This window comes from Oncorhynchus mykiss, unplaced genomic scaffold (genome assembly GCF_013265735.2).
Source record: "Oncorhynchus mykiss isolate Arlee unplaced genomic scaffold, USDA_OmykA_1.1 un_scaffold_164, whole genome shotgun sequence".
NCBI lineage: Eukaryota > Metazoa > Chordata > Actinopteri > Salmoniformes > Salmonidae > Oncorhynchus > Oncorhynchus mykiss.
The window spans coordinates 905,145-923,582 of NW_023493668.1; the positions used below are offsets into that span (position 1 = coordinate 905,145).

The window sequence follows — 18,438 nt, forward strand, 5'->3', positions numbered from 1 at the left end:
TGACAGGTAAGGTAGAGGTGATATGATCCTTGACTAGTCTCTCAAAGCACTTCATGATGACATGTTGAGTGGTAGGGGGCGGTAGTCATTCAGTTCAATTACCTTTACCTTCTTGGGTTCAGGAACATTGGTGGCCATCTTGAAGCATGTGGGGACACCAGACTGGGATAGGGAGCGATTGAATATGTCTGTAAACACACCAGCCAGCTGGTCTGCGCATGCTCCGAGGACGCGGCTAGGGATACACTCTGGGCCAGCAGCCTTGCGAGGGTTAACACGTTTAAATGTTTTACTCACGTTGGCCACGGAGAAGGAGGGGGGCAGGGCGCAGTCCTTGTTAGCGGGCCACGACGGTGGTATTGTATTATCCTCAAAGCGGGCAAAGAAGGTGGTTAGTTTGTCTGGAAGCATGACATCGTTGTCCGTGACGTGGCTGGTTATCTTTTTGTGGTCCGTGATTTCCTGTAGACCCTGCCACACACGTCTCGTGTCTCTTACCTGTCCTGTCCTGCCCTCCCCGTTCTCCTATCAAACCTGTGTTACTGGGGGTCTGAGCTGCTCTTAACTCTCCTGTCCTGTCCTCCCAATGGATGTCTCTTACCTCTTCTCCTGTCCTCCCCCTGGATGACTCCTCTCTCTTTCAGTTGCATGTGTGGTGTTTTTCTGATCTCATTCTTCCAGTTGTCTTCTGACTCATTTGATTTCAACTGATTTCCCCTCTCTCTCACTTTCTCTCTCTCTCTCAGGGTTCTCTCTCAGGTGTCTCTCAGGTCCTGAGCTGACTTTGTCCTCTGTGTGAATGGTGTTTCAGACCAGCCTGTTTTTCAATTGACATGAGTCAGTAACAGTTAATAGTTCCTGATGACCTGGCTACATGCAGTTTCTAACGCTTTGTCTGTCTCTCTGTGCTGTGTGTTCTAGGTGGGGACCTCTCTGGAAGCTCTCTACTACAGCAGGGTCCCAGGGTGGGGGACAAGGAGGAGGAGGACAGAGAGACTGGGGACATGGCCTTTCTGAAGGACCTCCTGAGCCCTGGACCAATGGACGCAGACGAGTTCAGTCGAGAGTGGCAAGGCACCTTTGGCTGCTTGGAGTTCTCTGACCGTGTCCCCCCCACCCCCACCCTAGTCCCTCCTCCACCTACTGGAGTGGCCTGCCCCCCCTCTCAGTCCCCCAGTCCCACCGGCTTCCTGCCCTCCCAGCTGCTGGACCACAGTCTGAGTTCTACAGGTCAGTCAGTCAGCACCATCTCCTGGTCTGACCTCTAGTGGCTAGATGATCTTACTGCATGTCTGACCTCTAGTGGCTAGATGATCTTACTGCATGTCTGACCTCTAGTGGCTAGATGACCTTACTGCATTTCTGACCTCTAGTGGCTAGATGACCTTACTGCATGTCTGACCTCTAGTGGCTAGATGATCTTACTGCATGTCTGACCTCTAGTGGCTAGATGACCCTACTGCATGTCTGACCTCTAGTGCCTGAATCACCTTACTGCATGTCTGACCTCGAGTGGCTGAATCACCTTACTGGATGTCTGACCTCTAGTGGCTAGATGACCTAGTAGCATCTAGAAATTGATAGTTTGTCTCCAGTTCTAGAAACTGATAGTTTGTCTCCAGTTCTAGAAACGGATAGTTTGTATCCAGTTCTAGTTTCATCTAGAAACTGATAGTTTGTCTCCAGTTCTAGAAACTGATAGTTTTGTCTCCAGTTCTAGAAACTGATAGTTTGTCTCCAGTTCTAGAAACTGATAGTTTGTCTCCAGTTCTAGTAGCATTTAGAAACTGATAGTTTGTCTCCAGTTCTAGAAACTGATAGTTTGTATCCAGTTCTAGTTTCATCTAGAAACTGATAGTTTGTCTCCAGTTCTAGTATAATCTAGAAACGGATAGTTTGTCTCCAGTTCTAGAAACGGATAGTTTGTCTCCAGTTCTAGAAACTGATAGTTTGTATCCAGTTCTAGTTTCATCTAGAAACTGATAGTTTGTCTCCAGTTCTAGAAACTGATAGTTTGTCTCCAGTTCTACTATCATCTAGAAACTGATAGTTTGTATCCAGTTCTAGTTTCATCTAGAAACTGATAGTTTGTCTCCAGTTCTAGAAACTGATAGTTTTGTCTCCAGTTCTAGAAACTGATAGTTTGTCTCCAGTTCTAGTATAATCTAGAAACGGATAGTTTGTCTCCAGTTCTAGAAACGGATAGTTTGTCTCCAGTTCTAGAAACTGATAGTTTGTATCCAGTTCTAGTTTCATCTAGAAACTGATAGTTTGTCTCCAGTTCTAGAAACTGATAGTTTGTCTCCAGTTCTACTATCATCTAGAAACTGATAGTTTGTATCCAGTTCTAGTTTCATCTAGAAACTGATAGTTTGTCTCCAGTTCTAGAAACTGATAGTTTTGTCTCCAGTTCTAGAAACTGATAGTTTGTCTCCAGTTCTAGAAACTGATAGTTTGTCTCCAGTTCTAGTAGCATTTAGAAAATGATAGTTTGTCTCCAGTTCTAGTAGCATCTAGAAACTGATAGTTTGTCTCCAGTTCTAGAAACTGATAGTTTGTCTCCAGTTCTAGAAACTGATAGTTTGTATCCAGTTCTAGAAACTGATAGTTTGTATCCAGTTCTAGTTTCATCTAGAAACTGATAGTTTGTCTCCAGTTCTAGTAGCATCTAGAAACTGATAGTTTGTATCCAGCTCTAGAAACTGATAGTTTGTCTCCAGTTCTAGAAACGGATAGTTTGTATCCAGTTCTAGTTTCATCTAGAAACTGATAGTTTGTATTCAGTTCTAGAAACTGATAGTTTGTATCCAGTTCTAGTATCATCTAGAAACGGATAGTTTTGTCTCCAGTTCTAGAAACGGATAGTTTGTATCCAGTTCTAGTTTCATCTAGAAACTGATAGTTTGTCTCCAGTTCTAGAAACTGATAGTTTGTCTCCAGTTCTAGTTTCATCTAGAAACGGATAGTTTGTATCCAGTTCTAGAAACTGATAGTTTGTATCCAGTTCTAGAAATTGATAGTTTGTCTCCAGTTCTAGAAATTGATAGTTTGTCTCCGGTTCTAGAAACTGATAGTTTGTCTCCAGTTCTAGAAACTGATAGTTTGTCTCCAGTTCTAGAAACTGATAGTTTGTATCCAGTTCTAGTTTCATCTAGAAACTGATAGTTTGTCTCCAGTTCTAGAAACTGATAGTTTGTATCCAGTTCTAGTATCATCTAGAAACTGATAGTTTGTATCCAGTTCTAGTATCATCTAGAAACTGATAGTTTGTCTACAGTTCTAGAAACTGATAGTTTGTATCCAGTTCTAGAAACTGATAGTTTGTATCCAGTTCTAGAAACTGATAGTTTGTCTCCAGTTCTAGTAGCATTTAGAAACTGATAGTTTGTCTCCAGTTCTAGTATCATCTAGAAACTGATAGTTTGTCTCCAGTTCTAGAAACGGATAGTTTGTCTCCAGTTCTAGAAACTGATAGTTTTGTATCCAGTTCTAGTATCATCTAGAAACTGATAGTTTTGTCTCCAGTTCTTGTAGCATCTAGAAACTGATTCTAGTACATTCTTATCAGCTTGTTGTGTTCTTTCTTCTCTTCTTTCCTGGAAGAATGATGACATCACATTCCCTTGTTTCCTCTCCCTCCTTTCTATCCTCCTCTGTCCTTCTTTCTCTCAGGCTGGGCGACGCCTCCCATGTTCCAGGCTCCGCCCCTACAATCCCCAGTGTCTGGCCAGGTCCAGTCAGCTAAGGGTGGCCCAAAGTCAACAGCCAATGGTGAGAGGGTGTGGTTTGTAAGGCTTGATGTCGTTGGCTCAGCAGTGTTGGGTTTAGTTTTAGCTTTCAAATGTGCCTTACAGTACCAATTCAGTACCTGTGTGTGTGTGTGTGTGTGTGTGTGTTTGTCTAGTTCCTAAAGCTGCATCGCGGGACATGTCTGCATGGTTCAACCTGTTTGCTGATCTGGACCCCCTCTCTAACCCTGACACCATAGGACGCTCTGATGATGAGATCCTCAATGCCTGAGGGGGGTGTGTGTGTGTAGTTACTGTATACTTTGTAATGTCTGTAATATTCTATATTGATGATTGAGGAGGATTTGACTGAGATTCATCTTCTATACAAGATATGTACTGTAAGTGGGGTGGGCTTAACCGTAGAGATATAATATAGAACCTATCACCGGACCGGGCTCTACCAGTGACATGGTCTATAGTACTAATTATAAAGCGGGTAGTTTGGGTCCTGAATTCTGATTGGCTGAAACAGCATTCCAGTGTTGTGTATATCAGACAATATACCACAACTCCTAGTTTCCTGTTCCGTTTATGTTGGTGAGCAGTTTAGAATAGCAATACTGGGTTGGTGGTATATGGCCAGTATAGCACTGCTAAGGGCTGTATCCTGGACCTCTGCTTCGCGTCGTGCCAACAGCCCTTATGCGGGGTATATTGGCCATGTATCACAGCCCCTCTGGCCTCATTGCTTAACTAAAGACTCCCCGTAATCTGATCCGTTTTTGGTTCTAAAGGAAGTCGAAGTATCCACACTGGAGTGATGTGGATCTATGCCAAGCAAGGGACAGCTTATACAGTGGGTTAACATTGGCTTTAGGTCATCACTGCCCCCCCCCATCACTGATTATTTGGACGAAGGCAGTGTGGTAAAATCAGCAGGGGGGAGGCAAACCCGGAACACCCAATTTATTAAACACATGGACCCAGAACATGGACCCAGAACTTGGACCCAGAGACCCAGAACATGGCCCCAGAGACACAGAGACCCAGAACATGGACCCAGAGACCCAGAACATGGACCCAGAGACCCAGAACATGGACACATAGACCCAGAACATGGACCCAGAGACCCAGAACATGGACCCAGAGACCCAGAACATGGACCCAGAGACCCAGAACATGGACCCAGAGAACCAGAACATGGACACATAGACCCAGAACATGGACACATGGACCCAGAACTAAATCGTGCAGCTGTGAGTTAACTGAGATGTCTAAGATGGTCTAATCATGTAAACTGCAGCATCTGGTTCTTGTCTCCACTACAAGAACTGGATTTGATACATCTCCCCTTGCTAATACTACCATACAGCCCTTTTAGCAGGTAGGATTTATACTGTACTGTAATCACATAGATCACCTAGGAAACAGCTTGTTCTACCTCACTGAAGCTCATATCACTGATTCTGTTTTCGTGATACAGGAACTCTAGAAGCTTTTCTCTGGAATACGTTTGATGATTGGTTATCTTCTGAATCCCCATGAGCGAAAGCAGAAGCAGATAGCTCTGAGCTTTTCATGAGAAGAATGGGAATATTGTGCAGTCGTAAGTCTCACGATGCAGTTTTTATTACTTTACAGGTCATTCAGAAAGTATTCAGCCTTCACTTTAATCCACATTTTGTTAAGTTACAGCCTTATTCTAAAATGGATTACATCGTTTTTCCCCCCTCATTAATCTACACACAATACCATTATAATGACAAAGCAAAATAGCTTTTTAGAAATGTTTGCAAATGTATTACAAAAACCCCCAGGAAATATCACATTTTCATAAGTATTCAGTCAGTAATTTGAAGAAGCACCTTTGGTAGTGATTACAGCCTTGAGTTGTCTTGGGTATGATGCTACAAGCTTGGTACACCTGTATTTGGGGAGTTTCTCCCATTCTTCTCTGCAGATCCTTTCAATCTCTGTCAGGTTGGATGGGGAGCATTGCTGCACAGCTATTTTCAGGCCTCTCCAGAGATGTTCGATCAGGTTCAAGTCCGGGCTCTTGCTGGACAACTCCTGCGTTGTCTTGGCTGCGTTTTTAGGGTTGTTGTCCTGTTGGAAGGTGAAACTTCGCCCCAGTCTGAGGTCCTAAGCGCTCTGGAACAGGTTTTCATCAAGGATTTCATTGTACGTTGCTCCGTTCATCTTTCTCTCGATCCTGACTAGTCTCCCAGTCTCTGCCACTGAAAAACATCCCCACAGCATGATGCTGCCACCACCATCCTTCACTGTAGGGATGGTATTGGCCAGGTGATGAGCAGGGCCAGGTTTCCTCTAGACGTGACGCTTGGCATTCTGGCCAAAGAGTTCAATCTTGGTTTCATCAGACCAGACAATCTTGTTTCTCATGGTCTGAGGGTCCTTTAGGGGCCTTTTGGCAAACTCCAAGCGGACTGTCATGTGCCTTTTACTGAGGAGTGGCTTCCGTTTGGACACTTTACCATAGGCCTGATTGGTGGAGTGCTGCAGAGATGGTTGTCATTCTGGAAGGTTCTCCCATCTCCACAGAGGAACTCGGGCTCTGTCAGCTTGACCATCGGGTTCTTGGTCACCACCCTGACCAAGACCCTCCTTCTCCAATTACTCAGTTTGGCCGGGGCGAGTCTCATAGCAAACGGTCTGAATACTTATACAAATAAGGTATTTCTGTTTCTTATTTTTTATTAATGTGAGAACATTTAGAAAATCTGTTTCCGCTTTGTCATTACGGGGTATTTTGTAGATTGATAAGGAAAAAATGAATTAAAATTTTAGAATAAGGCTGTAACGTAACAAAATGTGGAAAAAGTCAAGGGGTCTGAATACTTTCCAAATGCGCTGTACATACAGACAAGAATGTATATCAATCACAAATGCTTTATTTTATTCAACTATGCCTTTTATTTCACTTAAAGGATGTGTAACGTCATAGGATGAATGCAACGGCATGTCACAGGATGAAACGGTTACCAACAGACATGTTGAAGGAACTTTATTAAACTGTTATTTCAGATGTTTTTCCATTTGTGCGTTTCTTTAAAAGTATTTATTTGTCATCAAGTTGAGTATTTCATTACCAACTCACCTCCCATCCTTTCCAGTCTACCCTGTCATCAAGTTGAGTATTTCATTACCAACTCACCTCCCATCCTTTCCAGTCTACCCTGTCATCAAGTTGAGTATTTCATTACCAACTCACCTCCCATCCTTTCCAGTCTACCCTGTCATCAAGTTGAGTATTTCATTACCAACTCACCTCCCATCCTTTCCAGTCTACCCTGGTGGACATCTCTGCGAATACATTTGAAGGTCGATATTGGGCAAAAGCGCAAAAATAATGTCTTTAAACGGTATAACTGATCAATGCACCATCATACCAGGTAATTTATTGCTTTTAACAAAATGGCAAAATAAGATATTTGGCTACAGAAGTGCCACTTCTTTCCGATCTCCAAAAACAAATCCTGTGAAATGATGTCAACACATACTGGAGGAGTTACAGGCTAGATACAGTGGCTAGCTTAGCTAACAAACTGGCTACAGTGGCTAGCTTAGCTAATGAACTAGCTACAGTTGAAGTCGAAGTTTACATACACTTAGGTTGGAATCATTAAAACTCATTTTTCAACCACTCCACAAATGTCTTGTTAACAAACTATAGTTTTGGCAAGTCAGTTAGGACATCTACTTTGTGCATGACAGAAGTCATTTTTCCAACAATTGTTTACGGACAGATTCTTTCACTTATAATTCACTGTATCACAATTCCAGTGGGTCGGAAGTTTACATACACTAAGTTGACTGTGCCTTTAAAAAGCTTGGAAACTCCAGAAAATGATGTCATGGATTTAGAAGCTTCTGATAGGCTAATTGACATAATTTGAGTCAATTTGAAGTGTACCTGTGGATGTATTTCAAGGCCTACCTTCAAACTCAGTGCCTCTTTGCTTGACATCATGGGTAAATCAAAAGAAATCAGCCAAGACCTCAGAAAAATAATTGTAGACCTCCACAAGTCTGGTTCATCCTTGGGAGCAATTTCCAAATGCCTGAAGGTACCACGTTCATCTGTACAAACAATAGTACGCAACTATAAACACCATGAGACCACGCAGCCGTCATACCGCTCAGGAAGGAGACACGTTCTGTCTCCTAGAGATGAGCGTACTTTGGTGCGAAAAGTGCAAATCAATCACAGAACAACAGCAAAGGACCTTGTGAAGATGCTGGAGGAAACAGTTACAAAAGTATCTATATCCACAGTAAAACGAGTCCTCTATCGACATAACCTGAAAGGCTGCTCAGCAGGGAAGAAGCCACTGCTCCAAAACTGCCATAAAAAAGCCAGACTACGGTTTGAAACTGCACATGGGGACAAAGATCGTACTTTTTGGAGAAATGTCCTATGGTCTGATGAAACAAAAATAGAACTCTTTGGCCATAATGACCATCATTATGTTTGGTGGAAAAAGGGGGTACTTGCAAGCCGAAGAACACCATCCCAACCGTGAAGCACAGGGGTGGCAGCATCATGCTGTGGGGGTGCTTTGCTGCAGGAGGGACTGGTGCACTTCACAAAATAGATGGCATAATGAGGAATTAAAGTTATGTAGATATATTGAAGCAAGAACTCAAGACATCAGTCAGGAAGTTAAAGCTTGGTCGCAAATGGGTCTTCCAAATGGACAATGACCTCAAGCATACTTCCAAAGTTGTGGCAATATGACAACAAAGTCAAGGTATTGGAGTGGCCATCACACAGCCCTGACCTCAATCCTATAGAAGATTTGTGGGCATAACTGAAAAAGTGTGTGTGAGCAAGGAGGCCTACAAACCGGACTCCGTTACACCATCCCTGTCAGGAGGAATGGGCCAAAATTCACTTGTGGAAGGCTACCCAAAACTTTTGCCAAAGTTAAACCATTTAAAGGCAATGCTACCAAATACTAATTGAGTGTATGTGAACTTCTGACCCACTGGGAATGTGATGAAAGAAATAAAAGCTGAAATAAATAATTCTCTCTACTATTATTCTGACATTTCACATTCTTAAAATAAAGTGGTGATCCTAACTGACCTAAAACAGGGAATTTGTAGTAGGATTAAATGTCAGGAATTGTGAAAAACTGAGTTTAAATGTATTTGGCTAAGGTGTATGTAAACTTCCGATTCAACTGTACGTTGGTCATGTGCACACCTGACTAGAATGACACTGATGTACCACCAAAGGCCACACCCCGTTTATGTTTGAAAACTGGGAAAGATGCGGAGTTGGACTGTTTCTCGTGTCCAAAGTTGACCTATAACAGGAAACCCCATCTCTACTGCTACAGGTTGTAAAACATGATCAAATATCATCTCCAATATTAAAATCTACTTTGACAGAAGAGCTCTTAATTTCTCTGTTGAGTGGACAGTACTGGTAGTTTAGAAGTCTGTACAGTTATGTAGAACGCTTAGAGCCCTGACCGGGATCAATTCTGAGCTCTGGTAATAACCACCAAAAACGCCTCCCCACCCTAAGGGCTCTATTCAATCTGTATGGCTGAAGTTCAACTTTACCACCTGATAGAAATGTAAAGGCAATGTTCCCGTGTTAGCGGAGACTGCATTCACGGTAAACGTTGCATATGTCGGCTCAATGGGAAATTACCTTTACATTTCTATCACACGGTCTGTAACGCTTCAGCCATCCAGATTGAATAGAGCCCTAATTCTAGCTGATTAACCGAACCCTAAGTAAGTTACGCTAACCCCCTAACCAACCTTAAATGACCCCTAACCAACCTTAAATGACCCCTAACTCTCTAACCAACCTTAAATGACCCCTAGCCCCCTAACCCACCTTAAATTACCCCCTAACCCCCCAATCAACCTTAAATTGACCCGTAACCAACCTTAAATGACCCCTAACCAACCTTAAATTACCCCCTAACCAACCTTAAATGTCCCCTAAACCCCCAATCAACTGTAAATTACCCCTAACCAACCTTAAATGGCCCCCAAACCCCCAACCAACCTTAAATTACCCCCTAACCAACCTTCAATGACCCCTAACCATCCTTAAATGACCACTAACCAACCTAGTAATAATGTTATATTATTACTATTTTAATCCAGTTCTCATTGTTGCCTAAAATACAAACACAGTGCCTCATTATCTCCAGATCCAATACATTTCAGACACTTCCCCATGGCAGGCACAGTAAAGTAACAGCGCCTCTTCAACCGCAGGAGGCTGAAGAAATTTGAATTGGCACCTAAAACCCTCACATACTTTTACAGATGCACAATTGAGAGCATCATGTCGGGCTGTATCACTGCCTGGTACGGCAACTGCACCACCCACAACCGCAGGGCTCTCCAGAGGGTGGTGCGGTCTGCCAAACGCATCACCGGGGGCAAACTACCTGCCCTCCAGGACACCTACAACACCCAATGTCACAGGAAGGCCAACAACCATCCGTGGGAGGAAAGGGGAGGGATAGAGGGAGGAAGGAAAGAGGGATGGAGGAAGAGAGGGAAGGAGGGAGAAAAGGAGGAAAAAAAAGAGGGAGGAAGGAGGAAAGGGTAGGAAGAGAGGGAGGAAAGGGTAGGGAGGGATGGATGGATGGAGGAAGGGAGGGAGGAACTGGGAGGGAGGAAAGGGGAGGGAGGGAGTGAGGAAAGGGGAGGGAGGGAGTGAGGAAGGAAGGGAGAGAGGAAAGGAGGGAGGGAATGAGAGAGAGGGGAGGCAGACGAAGCAGAACACTGGACAGGCACCACGAGACAGGTCTTCAGGCACATTATTGTTTTTCTTTCATCCCGCCCATCTTAGTTTTGCTACAATATCTCTGAGCCCAGATCACCACGGAAACCACACAACCTGGATCACCATGGAAACCACACAGCTTCACACTGGAAGACATCTTAATTCAAGATACATAATAATGATTTGAAAATGTGGAGAGGTTTCACGGTTTAATGCGATGGAAATAAAAAGTGTCTCTTGTATCCTCTCGGTACATAGGATCAGTGGAATGTTGGGACCAGGTAGGACCAGTGGGTGGAGTTAGAATGAGCAGGTAGAACCAGGGGACTGTTATGACCAGGGGAGTTAGCATGTCGAAGGCGTCTCGATCAGCAGGGTATTATGTTCATTATGTTTATCTGACTGTGATGTTATTCAGCAGTCTGTCCTCCGGGGCAGAAGTGTGGTGCTCTAGCTCTCTGGTTCCTCCAGGTGTCTGGGCAGGCAGGGTTGCTGGTGGACCGTGCCCCAGGATACCCCTAGGGAAGGGGACAGGCTACGGAGGCCCACCCCACCTAGAGGCATCATGGAGGGGGACAGACTGTGCAGGCCAACCCCACCCAGAGGCACCAAGCTGGGGGACAGGCTGCGGAGGCCAACCCCTGATCTGAAGCTGAGCTCCGGGGCGGGCAACAGGGGCTTCAGGATGCTGACCAGGCAGAAGGCTGAGCCACTCTTAGGGATGAAGTTCACCTTGTTACGGTCCGGACACAGGAAGGGAGGAATCTCCTGGAGGGGTCTGGGACTGTAACACAAACACACACACATTGTCATTCAACACTAATATATGACACCGATTATTTATGGTATTTACTTAGCAGAGTGCCCTTTTCCCATACAAGAGGAGTAATACCAGTTTGGCCACAAAAGGCTGTACCTGTTCTGAGTTATCTTCTACTATGGTGGGCTTGGTGGGCTCGCGCTAGTTTTAATGTTCTGAGTTAGTTTCTACTATGGTGGGCTTGGTGGGCTCGCGCTAGTTTTAATGTTCTGAGTTAGCTTCTACTATGGTGGGCTTGGTGGGCTCGCGCTAGTTTTAATGTTCTGAGTTAGCTTCTACTATGGTGGGCTTGGTGGGCTCGCGCTAGTTTTAATGTTCTGAGTTAGTTTCTACTATGGTGGGCTCGCGCTAGTTTTAATATTGTGAGTTAGCTTCTACTATGGTGGGCTCGCGCTAGTTTTAATATTGTGAGTTAGCTTCTACTATGGTGGGCTCGCGCTAGTTTTAATATTGTGAGTTAGCTTCTACAATGGTGGGCTCGCGCTATTTTTAATGTTCTGAGTTAGTTTCTACTATGGTGGGCTCGCGCTATTTTTAATGTTCTGAGAAGGGGTTAGGGTTGGGGCTAACCCTCCAAGGGGTTAGGGTTGGGGCTAACCCTCCAAGGGGTTAGGGTTGGGGCTAACCCTCCAAGGGGTTAGGGTTAACCCTCCAAGGGGTTAGGGTTGGGGCTAACCCTCCAAGGGGTTAGGGTTGGGATTAACCCTCCAAGGGGTTAGTGTTAACCCTCCAAGGGGTTAGGGTTGGGGTTAACCCTCCAAGGGGTTAGGGTTGGGGCTAACCCTCCAAGGGGTTAGGGTTGGGGCTAACCCTCCAAGGGGTTAGGGTTGGGGTTAACCCTCCAAGGGGTTAGGGTTGGGGTTAACCCTCCAAGGGGTTAGGGTTGGGGTTAACCCTCCAAGGGGTTAGGGTTGGGGTTAAGCCTCCAAGGGGTTAGGGTTGGGGTTAACCCTCCAAGGGGTTAGGGTTGGGGCTAACCCTCCAAGGGGTTGGGGCTAACCCTCCAAGGGGTTAGGGTTGGGGTTAAGCCTCCAAGGGGTTAGGGTTGGGATTAACCCTCCAAGGGGTTAGGGTTGGGGTTAACCCTCCAAGGGGTTAGGGTTGGGATTAACCCTCCAAGGGGTTAGGGTTAACCCTCCAAGGGGTTAGGGTTGGGGTTAACCCTCCAAGGGGTTAGGGTTGGGATTAACCCTCCAAGGGGTTAGGGTTGGGGTTAACCCTCCAAGGGGTTAGGGTTGGGGTTAACCCTCCAAGGGGTTAGGGTTGGGGTTAACCCTCCAAGGGGTTAGGGTTGGGGCTAACCCTCCAAGGGGTTAGGGTTAACCCTCCAAGGGGTTAGGGTTGGGGTTAACCGTCCAAGGGGTTAGGGTTGGGGTTAACCCTCCAAGGGGTTAGGGTTGGGGTTAACCCTCCAAGGGGTTAGGGTTGGGGTTAACCCTCCAAGGGGTTAGGGTTGGGGCTAACCCTCCAAGGGGATAGGGTTGAGGCTAACCCTCCAAGGGGTTAGGGTTGGGGTTAACCCTCCAAGGGGTTAGGGTTGGGGTTAACCCTCCAAGGGGTTAGGGTTGGGGTTAACCCTCCAAGGGGTTGGGGTTAACCCTCCAAGGGGTTAGGGTTAACCCTCCAAGGGGTTAGGGTTGGGATTAACCCTCCAAGGGGTTAGGGTTGGGGTTAACCCTCCAAGGGGTTAGGGTTGGGGTTAACCCTCCAAGGGGTTAGGGTTGGGGTTAACCCTCCAAGGGGTTAGGGTTGGGGCTAACCCTCCAAGGGGTTAGGGTTAACCCTCCAAGGGGTTAGGGTTGGGGTTAACCGTCCAAGGGGTTAGGGTTGGGGTTAACCCTCCAAGGGGTTAGGGTTGGGGTTAACCCTCCAAGGGGTTAGGGTTGGGGTTAACCCTCCAAGGGGTTAGGGTTGGGGCTAACCCTCCAAGGGGATAGGGTTGAGGCTAACCCTCCAAGGGGTTAGGGTTGGGGTTAACCCTCCAAGGGGTTAGGGTTGGGGTTAACCCTCCAAGGGGTTAGGGTTGGGGTTAACCCTCCAAGGGGTTGGGGTTAACCCTCCAAGGGGTTAGGGTTAACCCTCCAAGGGGTTAGGGTTGGGGTTAACCCTCCAAGGGGTTAGGGTTGGGGCTAACCCTCCAAGGGGTTAGGGTTGGGGTTAACCCTCCAAGGGGTTAGGGTTGGGGTTAACCCTCCAAGGGGTTAGGGTTGGGGTTAACCCTCCAAGGGGTTAGGGTTGGGGTTTGTATTTGTTTTTATTATATTTTGACCGTGACAGTTTAAAATCTAGTGTTACTCCAAGCAGTTTAGTCATCTCAACTTGCTCAATTTCCACATTATTTATTACAAGATTTAGTTGAGGTTTTAGGGTTTAGTGAATGTTTTTTTCCAAATACAATGCGTTTAGTTTTAGAAATATTTATGGCTAACTTATTCCTTGCCACCCACTCTGAAACTAACTGCAGCTCTTTGTTGAGTGTTGCAGTCATTTCCGTTGCTGTAGTAGCTGAAGTGTATAGTGTTGAGTTGTCCGCATACATAGAAACTCTGTCTTTACTCAAAGTCAGTGGCATGTCGTTAGTAAAACATTTAAAAAGCAAGGGGCCTAAACAGCTACCCTGGGGAATTCCTGATTCTAACTGGATTATATTTGAGAGGCTTCCATTAAAGAACATCCTCTGTGTTCTGTTAGACAAGTAACTCTTTATCCACATTATAGCAGGGGGTTAGTAAAGCCATAACACATGTTTTTCCAGCAGCAGACTATGTTCAATAATGTCAAAAGCTGCACTGAAGTCTAACAAGAGAGTCCCCACAATCATTTTATCATCAACTTCTCTCAGCCAATCCTCAGTCATTTGTGTAAGTGCTGTGCTTGTAAGTGCTTGTTGACATTTAGGGTCAGGGGTTAGGGTGTACTCTCACAGCCCTCAGGACGTTTAGGGTCAGGGGTTAGGGTTAGAGGTTAAGGTGTACTCTCACAGCCCTCAGGACGTATAGGGTCAGGGGTTAGGGTTAGAGGTTAAGGTGTACTCTCACAGCCCTCAGGACGTTTAGGGTCAGGGGTTAGGGGTTAAGGTGTACTCTCACAGCCCTCAGGACGTTTAGGGTCAGGGTGTACTCTCACAGCCCTCAGGACGTTTAGGGTTAGGGTTAGAGGTTAAGGTTAGGCTGTACTCACAGTGACTCCTCAAAGACCTTGACCTTCTCACAGCCCTCCGGCGGCTCCCTCTTGAACATGTAGCTGTTGTTGGGCTTCGGAGACGCTGCATACTTCGGGAGAGGTGAGCAGGGACCCAGTTCTGAGGGACAGACAGACAGACAGACGGACGGAGAGAGAGAGAGAAAGAGAGAGAGAGAGAGCAGGTCAGTCACAATATTCAGGGTGAGGGGGGGACAAAGCTATGGAAATGTGTGTGTGTGTACCTTTCTCCTCTGCGGGGTAGGGGCTGCCTCCTCCCATATCGTTGAGGATGGTGAGGTAGGAGGGAGAGATGGAGTCGGGCCGGCTGCTGCTGTTGCTATGCTTACCGCCACCGAGGCCCCCTCCTGAGGGGGTCTGTGTGTCAATGCTTCGGGTGGAGCTGCTGCGCTGGGGGGGGAGGGGTGGGGGGGCACGGTGCCCGTCTGGGACATCTTGGGGCTGAACCCAAAGCACACATAAATAACAACAGTTGATTTGTGTGCGTGTGTGTGTGTGTGTGTGTGTGTGTGTGTGTTAACAAGAACAAGGACTCACAATAATAACCTCATCTCGTAGTTGTGGTGTGTCACGGATGATGATGCGTTCAATCTCCTGGTTGAGACCCTCCACACTGTTCCTGAAGCGCGGCGCCGTCGACTTGGGGACGGGGATCAGGATGGTCTTATTGGGCATCTGGGCCTTACATACAGACAGGGGAAAGGTTAGTGGTAGAGTTAGGGTGAACCCTTAGGGATGGGGTTAGGGTTAACCCTTAGAGATGGGGGTAGGGTGAACCCTTAGAGATGGGGGTAGGGTTAACCCTTAGGGATGGGGGTTAGGGTTAACCCTTAGAGATGGGGGTTAGGCTTAACCCTTAGAGATGGGGTTAGGGTTAACCCTTAGGGATGGGGGTTAGGGTGAACCCTTAGGGATGGGGGTTAGGGTTAACCCTTAGAGATGGGGGTAGGGTTAACCCTTAGGGATGGGGGTTAGGGTTAACACTTAGAGATGGGGTTAGGGTTAACCCTTAGAGATGGGGTTAGGGTTAACCCTTAGAGATGGGGGTTAGGGTTAACCCTTAGAGATGGGGGTTAGGGTTAACCCTTAGAGATGGGGTTAGGGTTAACCCTTAGAGATGGGGGTTAGGGTTAACACTTAGAGATGGGGTTATGGTTAACCCTTAGGGATGGGGGTTAGGGTTAACCCTTAGAGATGGGGGTTAGGGTTAACCCTTAGAGATGGGGTTAGGGTTAACCCTTAGAGATGGGGGTTAGGGTTAACCCTTAGAGATGGGGGTTAGGGTTAACACTTAGAGATGGGGTTAGGGTTAACCCTTAGAGATGGGGGTAGGGTTAACCCTTAGGGATGGGGGTTAGGGTTAACCCTTAGAGATGGGGGTTAGGGTTAACCCTTAGAGATGGGGGTTAGGGTTAACACTTAGAGATGGGGTTAGGGTTAACACTTAGAGATGGGGGTTAGAGTTAACCCTTAGTGATGGGGGTTAGGGTTAACCCTTAGAAATGGGGTTAGGGTTAACCCTTAGTGATGGGGGTTAGGGGTAACCCTTAGAGATGGGGGTTAGGGTTAACTTCCAGAGATTGGGTTAGGCTTAACCCTTAGGGATGGGGTTAGGGTTAACCCTTAGGGATGGGGGTAGGGTTAACCCTTAGAGATGGGGGTTAGGGTTAACTTCTAGAGATTGGGTTAGGCTTAACCCTTAGGGATGGGGTTAGGGTTAACCCTTAGGGATGGGGGTAGGGTTAACCCTTAGGGATGGGGGTAGGGTGAACCCTTAGGGATGGGGGTTGGGTTAACCATTAGAGATGGGGTTAGGGTTAACCCTTAGAGATGGGGGTAGGGTTAACCCTTAGGGATGGGGGTTAGGGTTAACCCTTAGAGATGGGGGTTAGGGTTAACCCTTAGAGATGGGGGTTAGGGTTAACACTTAGAGATGGGGTTAGGGTTAACACTTAGAGATGGGGGTTAGAGTTAACCCTTAGTGATGGGGGTTAGGGTTAACCCTTAGAAATGGGGGTTAGGGTTAACCCTTAGTGATGGGGGTTAGGGTTCTTGGATTGGTCCAAGATGGCGTAGCAGTAGGACGTATTGTTGTGTTGTGTCCCTTGTATATATCGTTTGTTTTCGTTTTTTTCTTCACATATCTTTAAAACTTTTTGCTGAACCTCAACTTCTTCTAAATACTCTCCTGCAACCCGCCTCATCCAACGTAGCTATTTTTCCTAAAGTATTTATATTTACTTCGGACCTTGGAACCCCTCAACTGAAGCTAGCCAACGAACTACCAACGAACTACCAGCTTCAGCAAAACATTGCTAGCGGTCTTCAGCTAACCGGTCATCAGCTAACCTTTAGCTCGGAAAGCTCTCGCCAGTTCGAACAACGCGACTCTAACCAGAGCATAACGGACCTATTTATTATTTTATTTTATTTTTCATCCCCGGATTCCCATCGCAAACGGAACATTTTGAGCTCCTGGGCTACAATATCCAGACCCACGACCGGTCCATCGATGTCACTGCATGAAGAGGAATAAACAGATACCCCCATCGCGACGTCCCCAAAGGCTAACTCTCTAGCCCCTGCTATCTCCTTGCTTGCAAATTCGGCCTGCTAACTGCTAGCTTGTTTAGCCCGGTCCGCTAACTGCTACCGTGTTTAGCACCGTCTACTAACTGTTAGCTTGTTAGCACAGGCCTGCTAACCGTCTGAATCGCCGCGTCCCAAACACTCACTGAACCCATATTTACTTTCTATCCCTTTTCGATTTTTAATTTGTTTATACCTTCCGGTAACCTGCCTCACCCAATGTGATACGGAACCGCTATTATCTTTACATTTTTAGAACACACTCAAGAACCTCCAGAAGCTAACCAGCTAACTGGCTACAAGCTATTTGGTCATTGTTAGTTTTCTAACCTGGATAACACTCGCCAGTCCAGCTTCCCTGCCCCATCCACCGCTGCCCCTTGGACACTGATCACTTGGCTACATAGCTGATGCATGCTGGACTGTCCATTAATCACGGTAATCCATTCTGCTTGTTTATGTTTTATCTGTCGGCCCCAGCCGCACTTAGGCTCTGTGTGTAGTTAATCCGACCCTCTCTGCCTAATCAATCGCCATTCTACCTGCTGTTGTTGTGCTAGCTGATTAGCTGTTGTCTCACCTACTGTTTTAGCTAGCTCTCCCAATTCAACACCTGTGATTACTGTATGCCTCGCTGTATGTCTTTCTCAAATGTCAATATGCCTTGTATACTGTTGTGCAGGTTAGTTATCATTGTTTTAGTTTACAATGGAGCCCCTAGTTCCACTCTTTATACCCCTGTTACCTCCTTTGTCCCACCCCCCACACATGCGGTGACCTCACCCATTACAACCAGCATGTCCAGAGATACAACCTCTCTCATCATCACCCAGTGCCTGGGCTTACCTCCGCTGTACCCGCACCCCACCATACCCCTGTTTGCGCATTATGCCCTGAATATATTCTACCATGCCCAGAAACCTGCTCCTCTTATTCTCTGTCCCCAACGCCCTAGGCGACCAGTTTTGATAGCCTTCAGCCGCACCCTCATACTACTCCTTCTCTGTTCCGCGGGTGATGTGGAGGTAAACCCAGGCCCTGCATGTCCCCAGGCACCCTCATTTGTTGACTTCTGTGATCGAAAAAGCCTTGGTTTCATGCATGTCAACATCAGAAGCCTCCTCCCTAAGTTTGTCTTACTCACTGCTCTAGCACACTCTGCTAACCCTGATGTCCTTGCCGTGTCTGAATCCTGGCTCAGGAAGGCCACCAAAAATTCTGAGATTTCCATACCCAACTATAACATCTTCCGTCAAGATAGAACTGCCAAAGGAGGAGGAGTTGCAGTCTACTGCAGAGATAGCCTGCAAAGT

The 18,438-nt window shown here is 46.4% G+C and overlaps 2 protein-coding genes across 9 annotated transcripts in view; one reads left to right on the top strand and one right to left on the bottom strand.

Annotated features, from left to right (window-relative positions):
• The window catches only part of LOC110514570 (islet cell autoantigen 1-like protein), a 64,252-nt gene extending 58,735 nt beyond the window's left edge, over positions 1–5,517 (top strand). For 7 of the 8 annotated variants that reach the window (XM_036972461.1, XM_036972467.1, XM_036972468.1 and 4 more), the window contains 3 exons: positions 922–1,230; positions 3,673–3,771; positions 3,905–5,517. In XM_036972461.1, the coding sequence (XP_036828356.1) occupies positions 922–1,230; positions 3,673–3,771; positions 3,905–4,020 (524 nt within the window). In that variant the 3' untranslated portion in view covers positions 4,021–5,517. The remainder of the gene's footprint in view (positions 1–921; positions 1,231–3,672; positions 3,772–3,904) is intronic. The other variant, XM_036972462.1, reaches the window with a different exon arrangement.
• A 5,194-nt stretch (positions 5,518–10,711) lies between these two features.
• The window catches only part of LOC118947556 (protein FAM117B-like), a 33,284-nt gene continuing 25,557 nt past the window's right edge, over positions 10,712–18,438 (bottom strand). Inside the window, exons 6-9 of the mRNA XM_036972484.1 lie at positions 15,074–15,217; positions 14,761–14,977; positions 14,516–14,636; positions 10,712–11,299 (exon numbers count right to left, since the gene is read on the bottom strand). Coding sequence (XP_036828379.1) covers positions 10,966–11,299; positions 14,516–14,636; positions 14,761–14,977; positions 15,074–15,217 — 816 coding nt within the window. The 3' untranslated portion in view covers positions 10,712–10,965. The remainder of the gene's footprint in view (positions 11,300–14,515; positions 14,637–14,760; positions 14,978–15,073; positions 15,218–18,438) is intronic.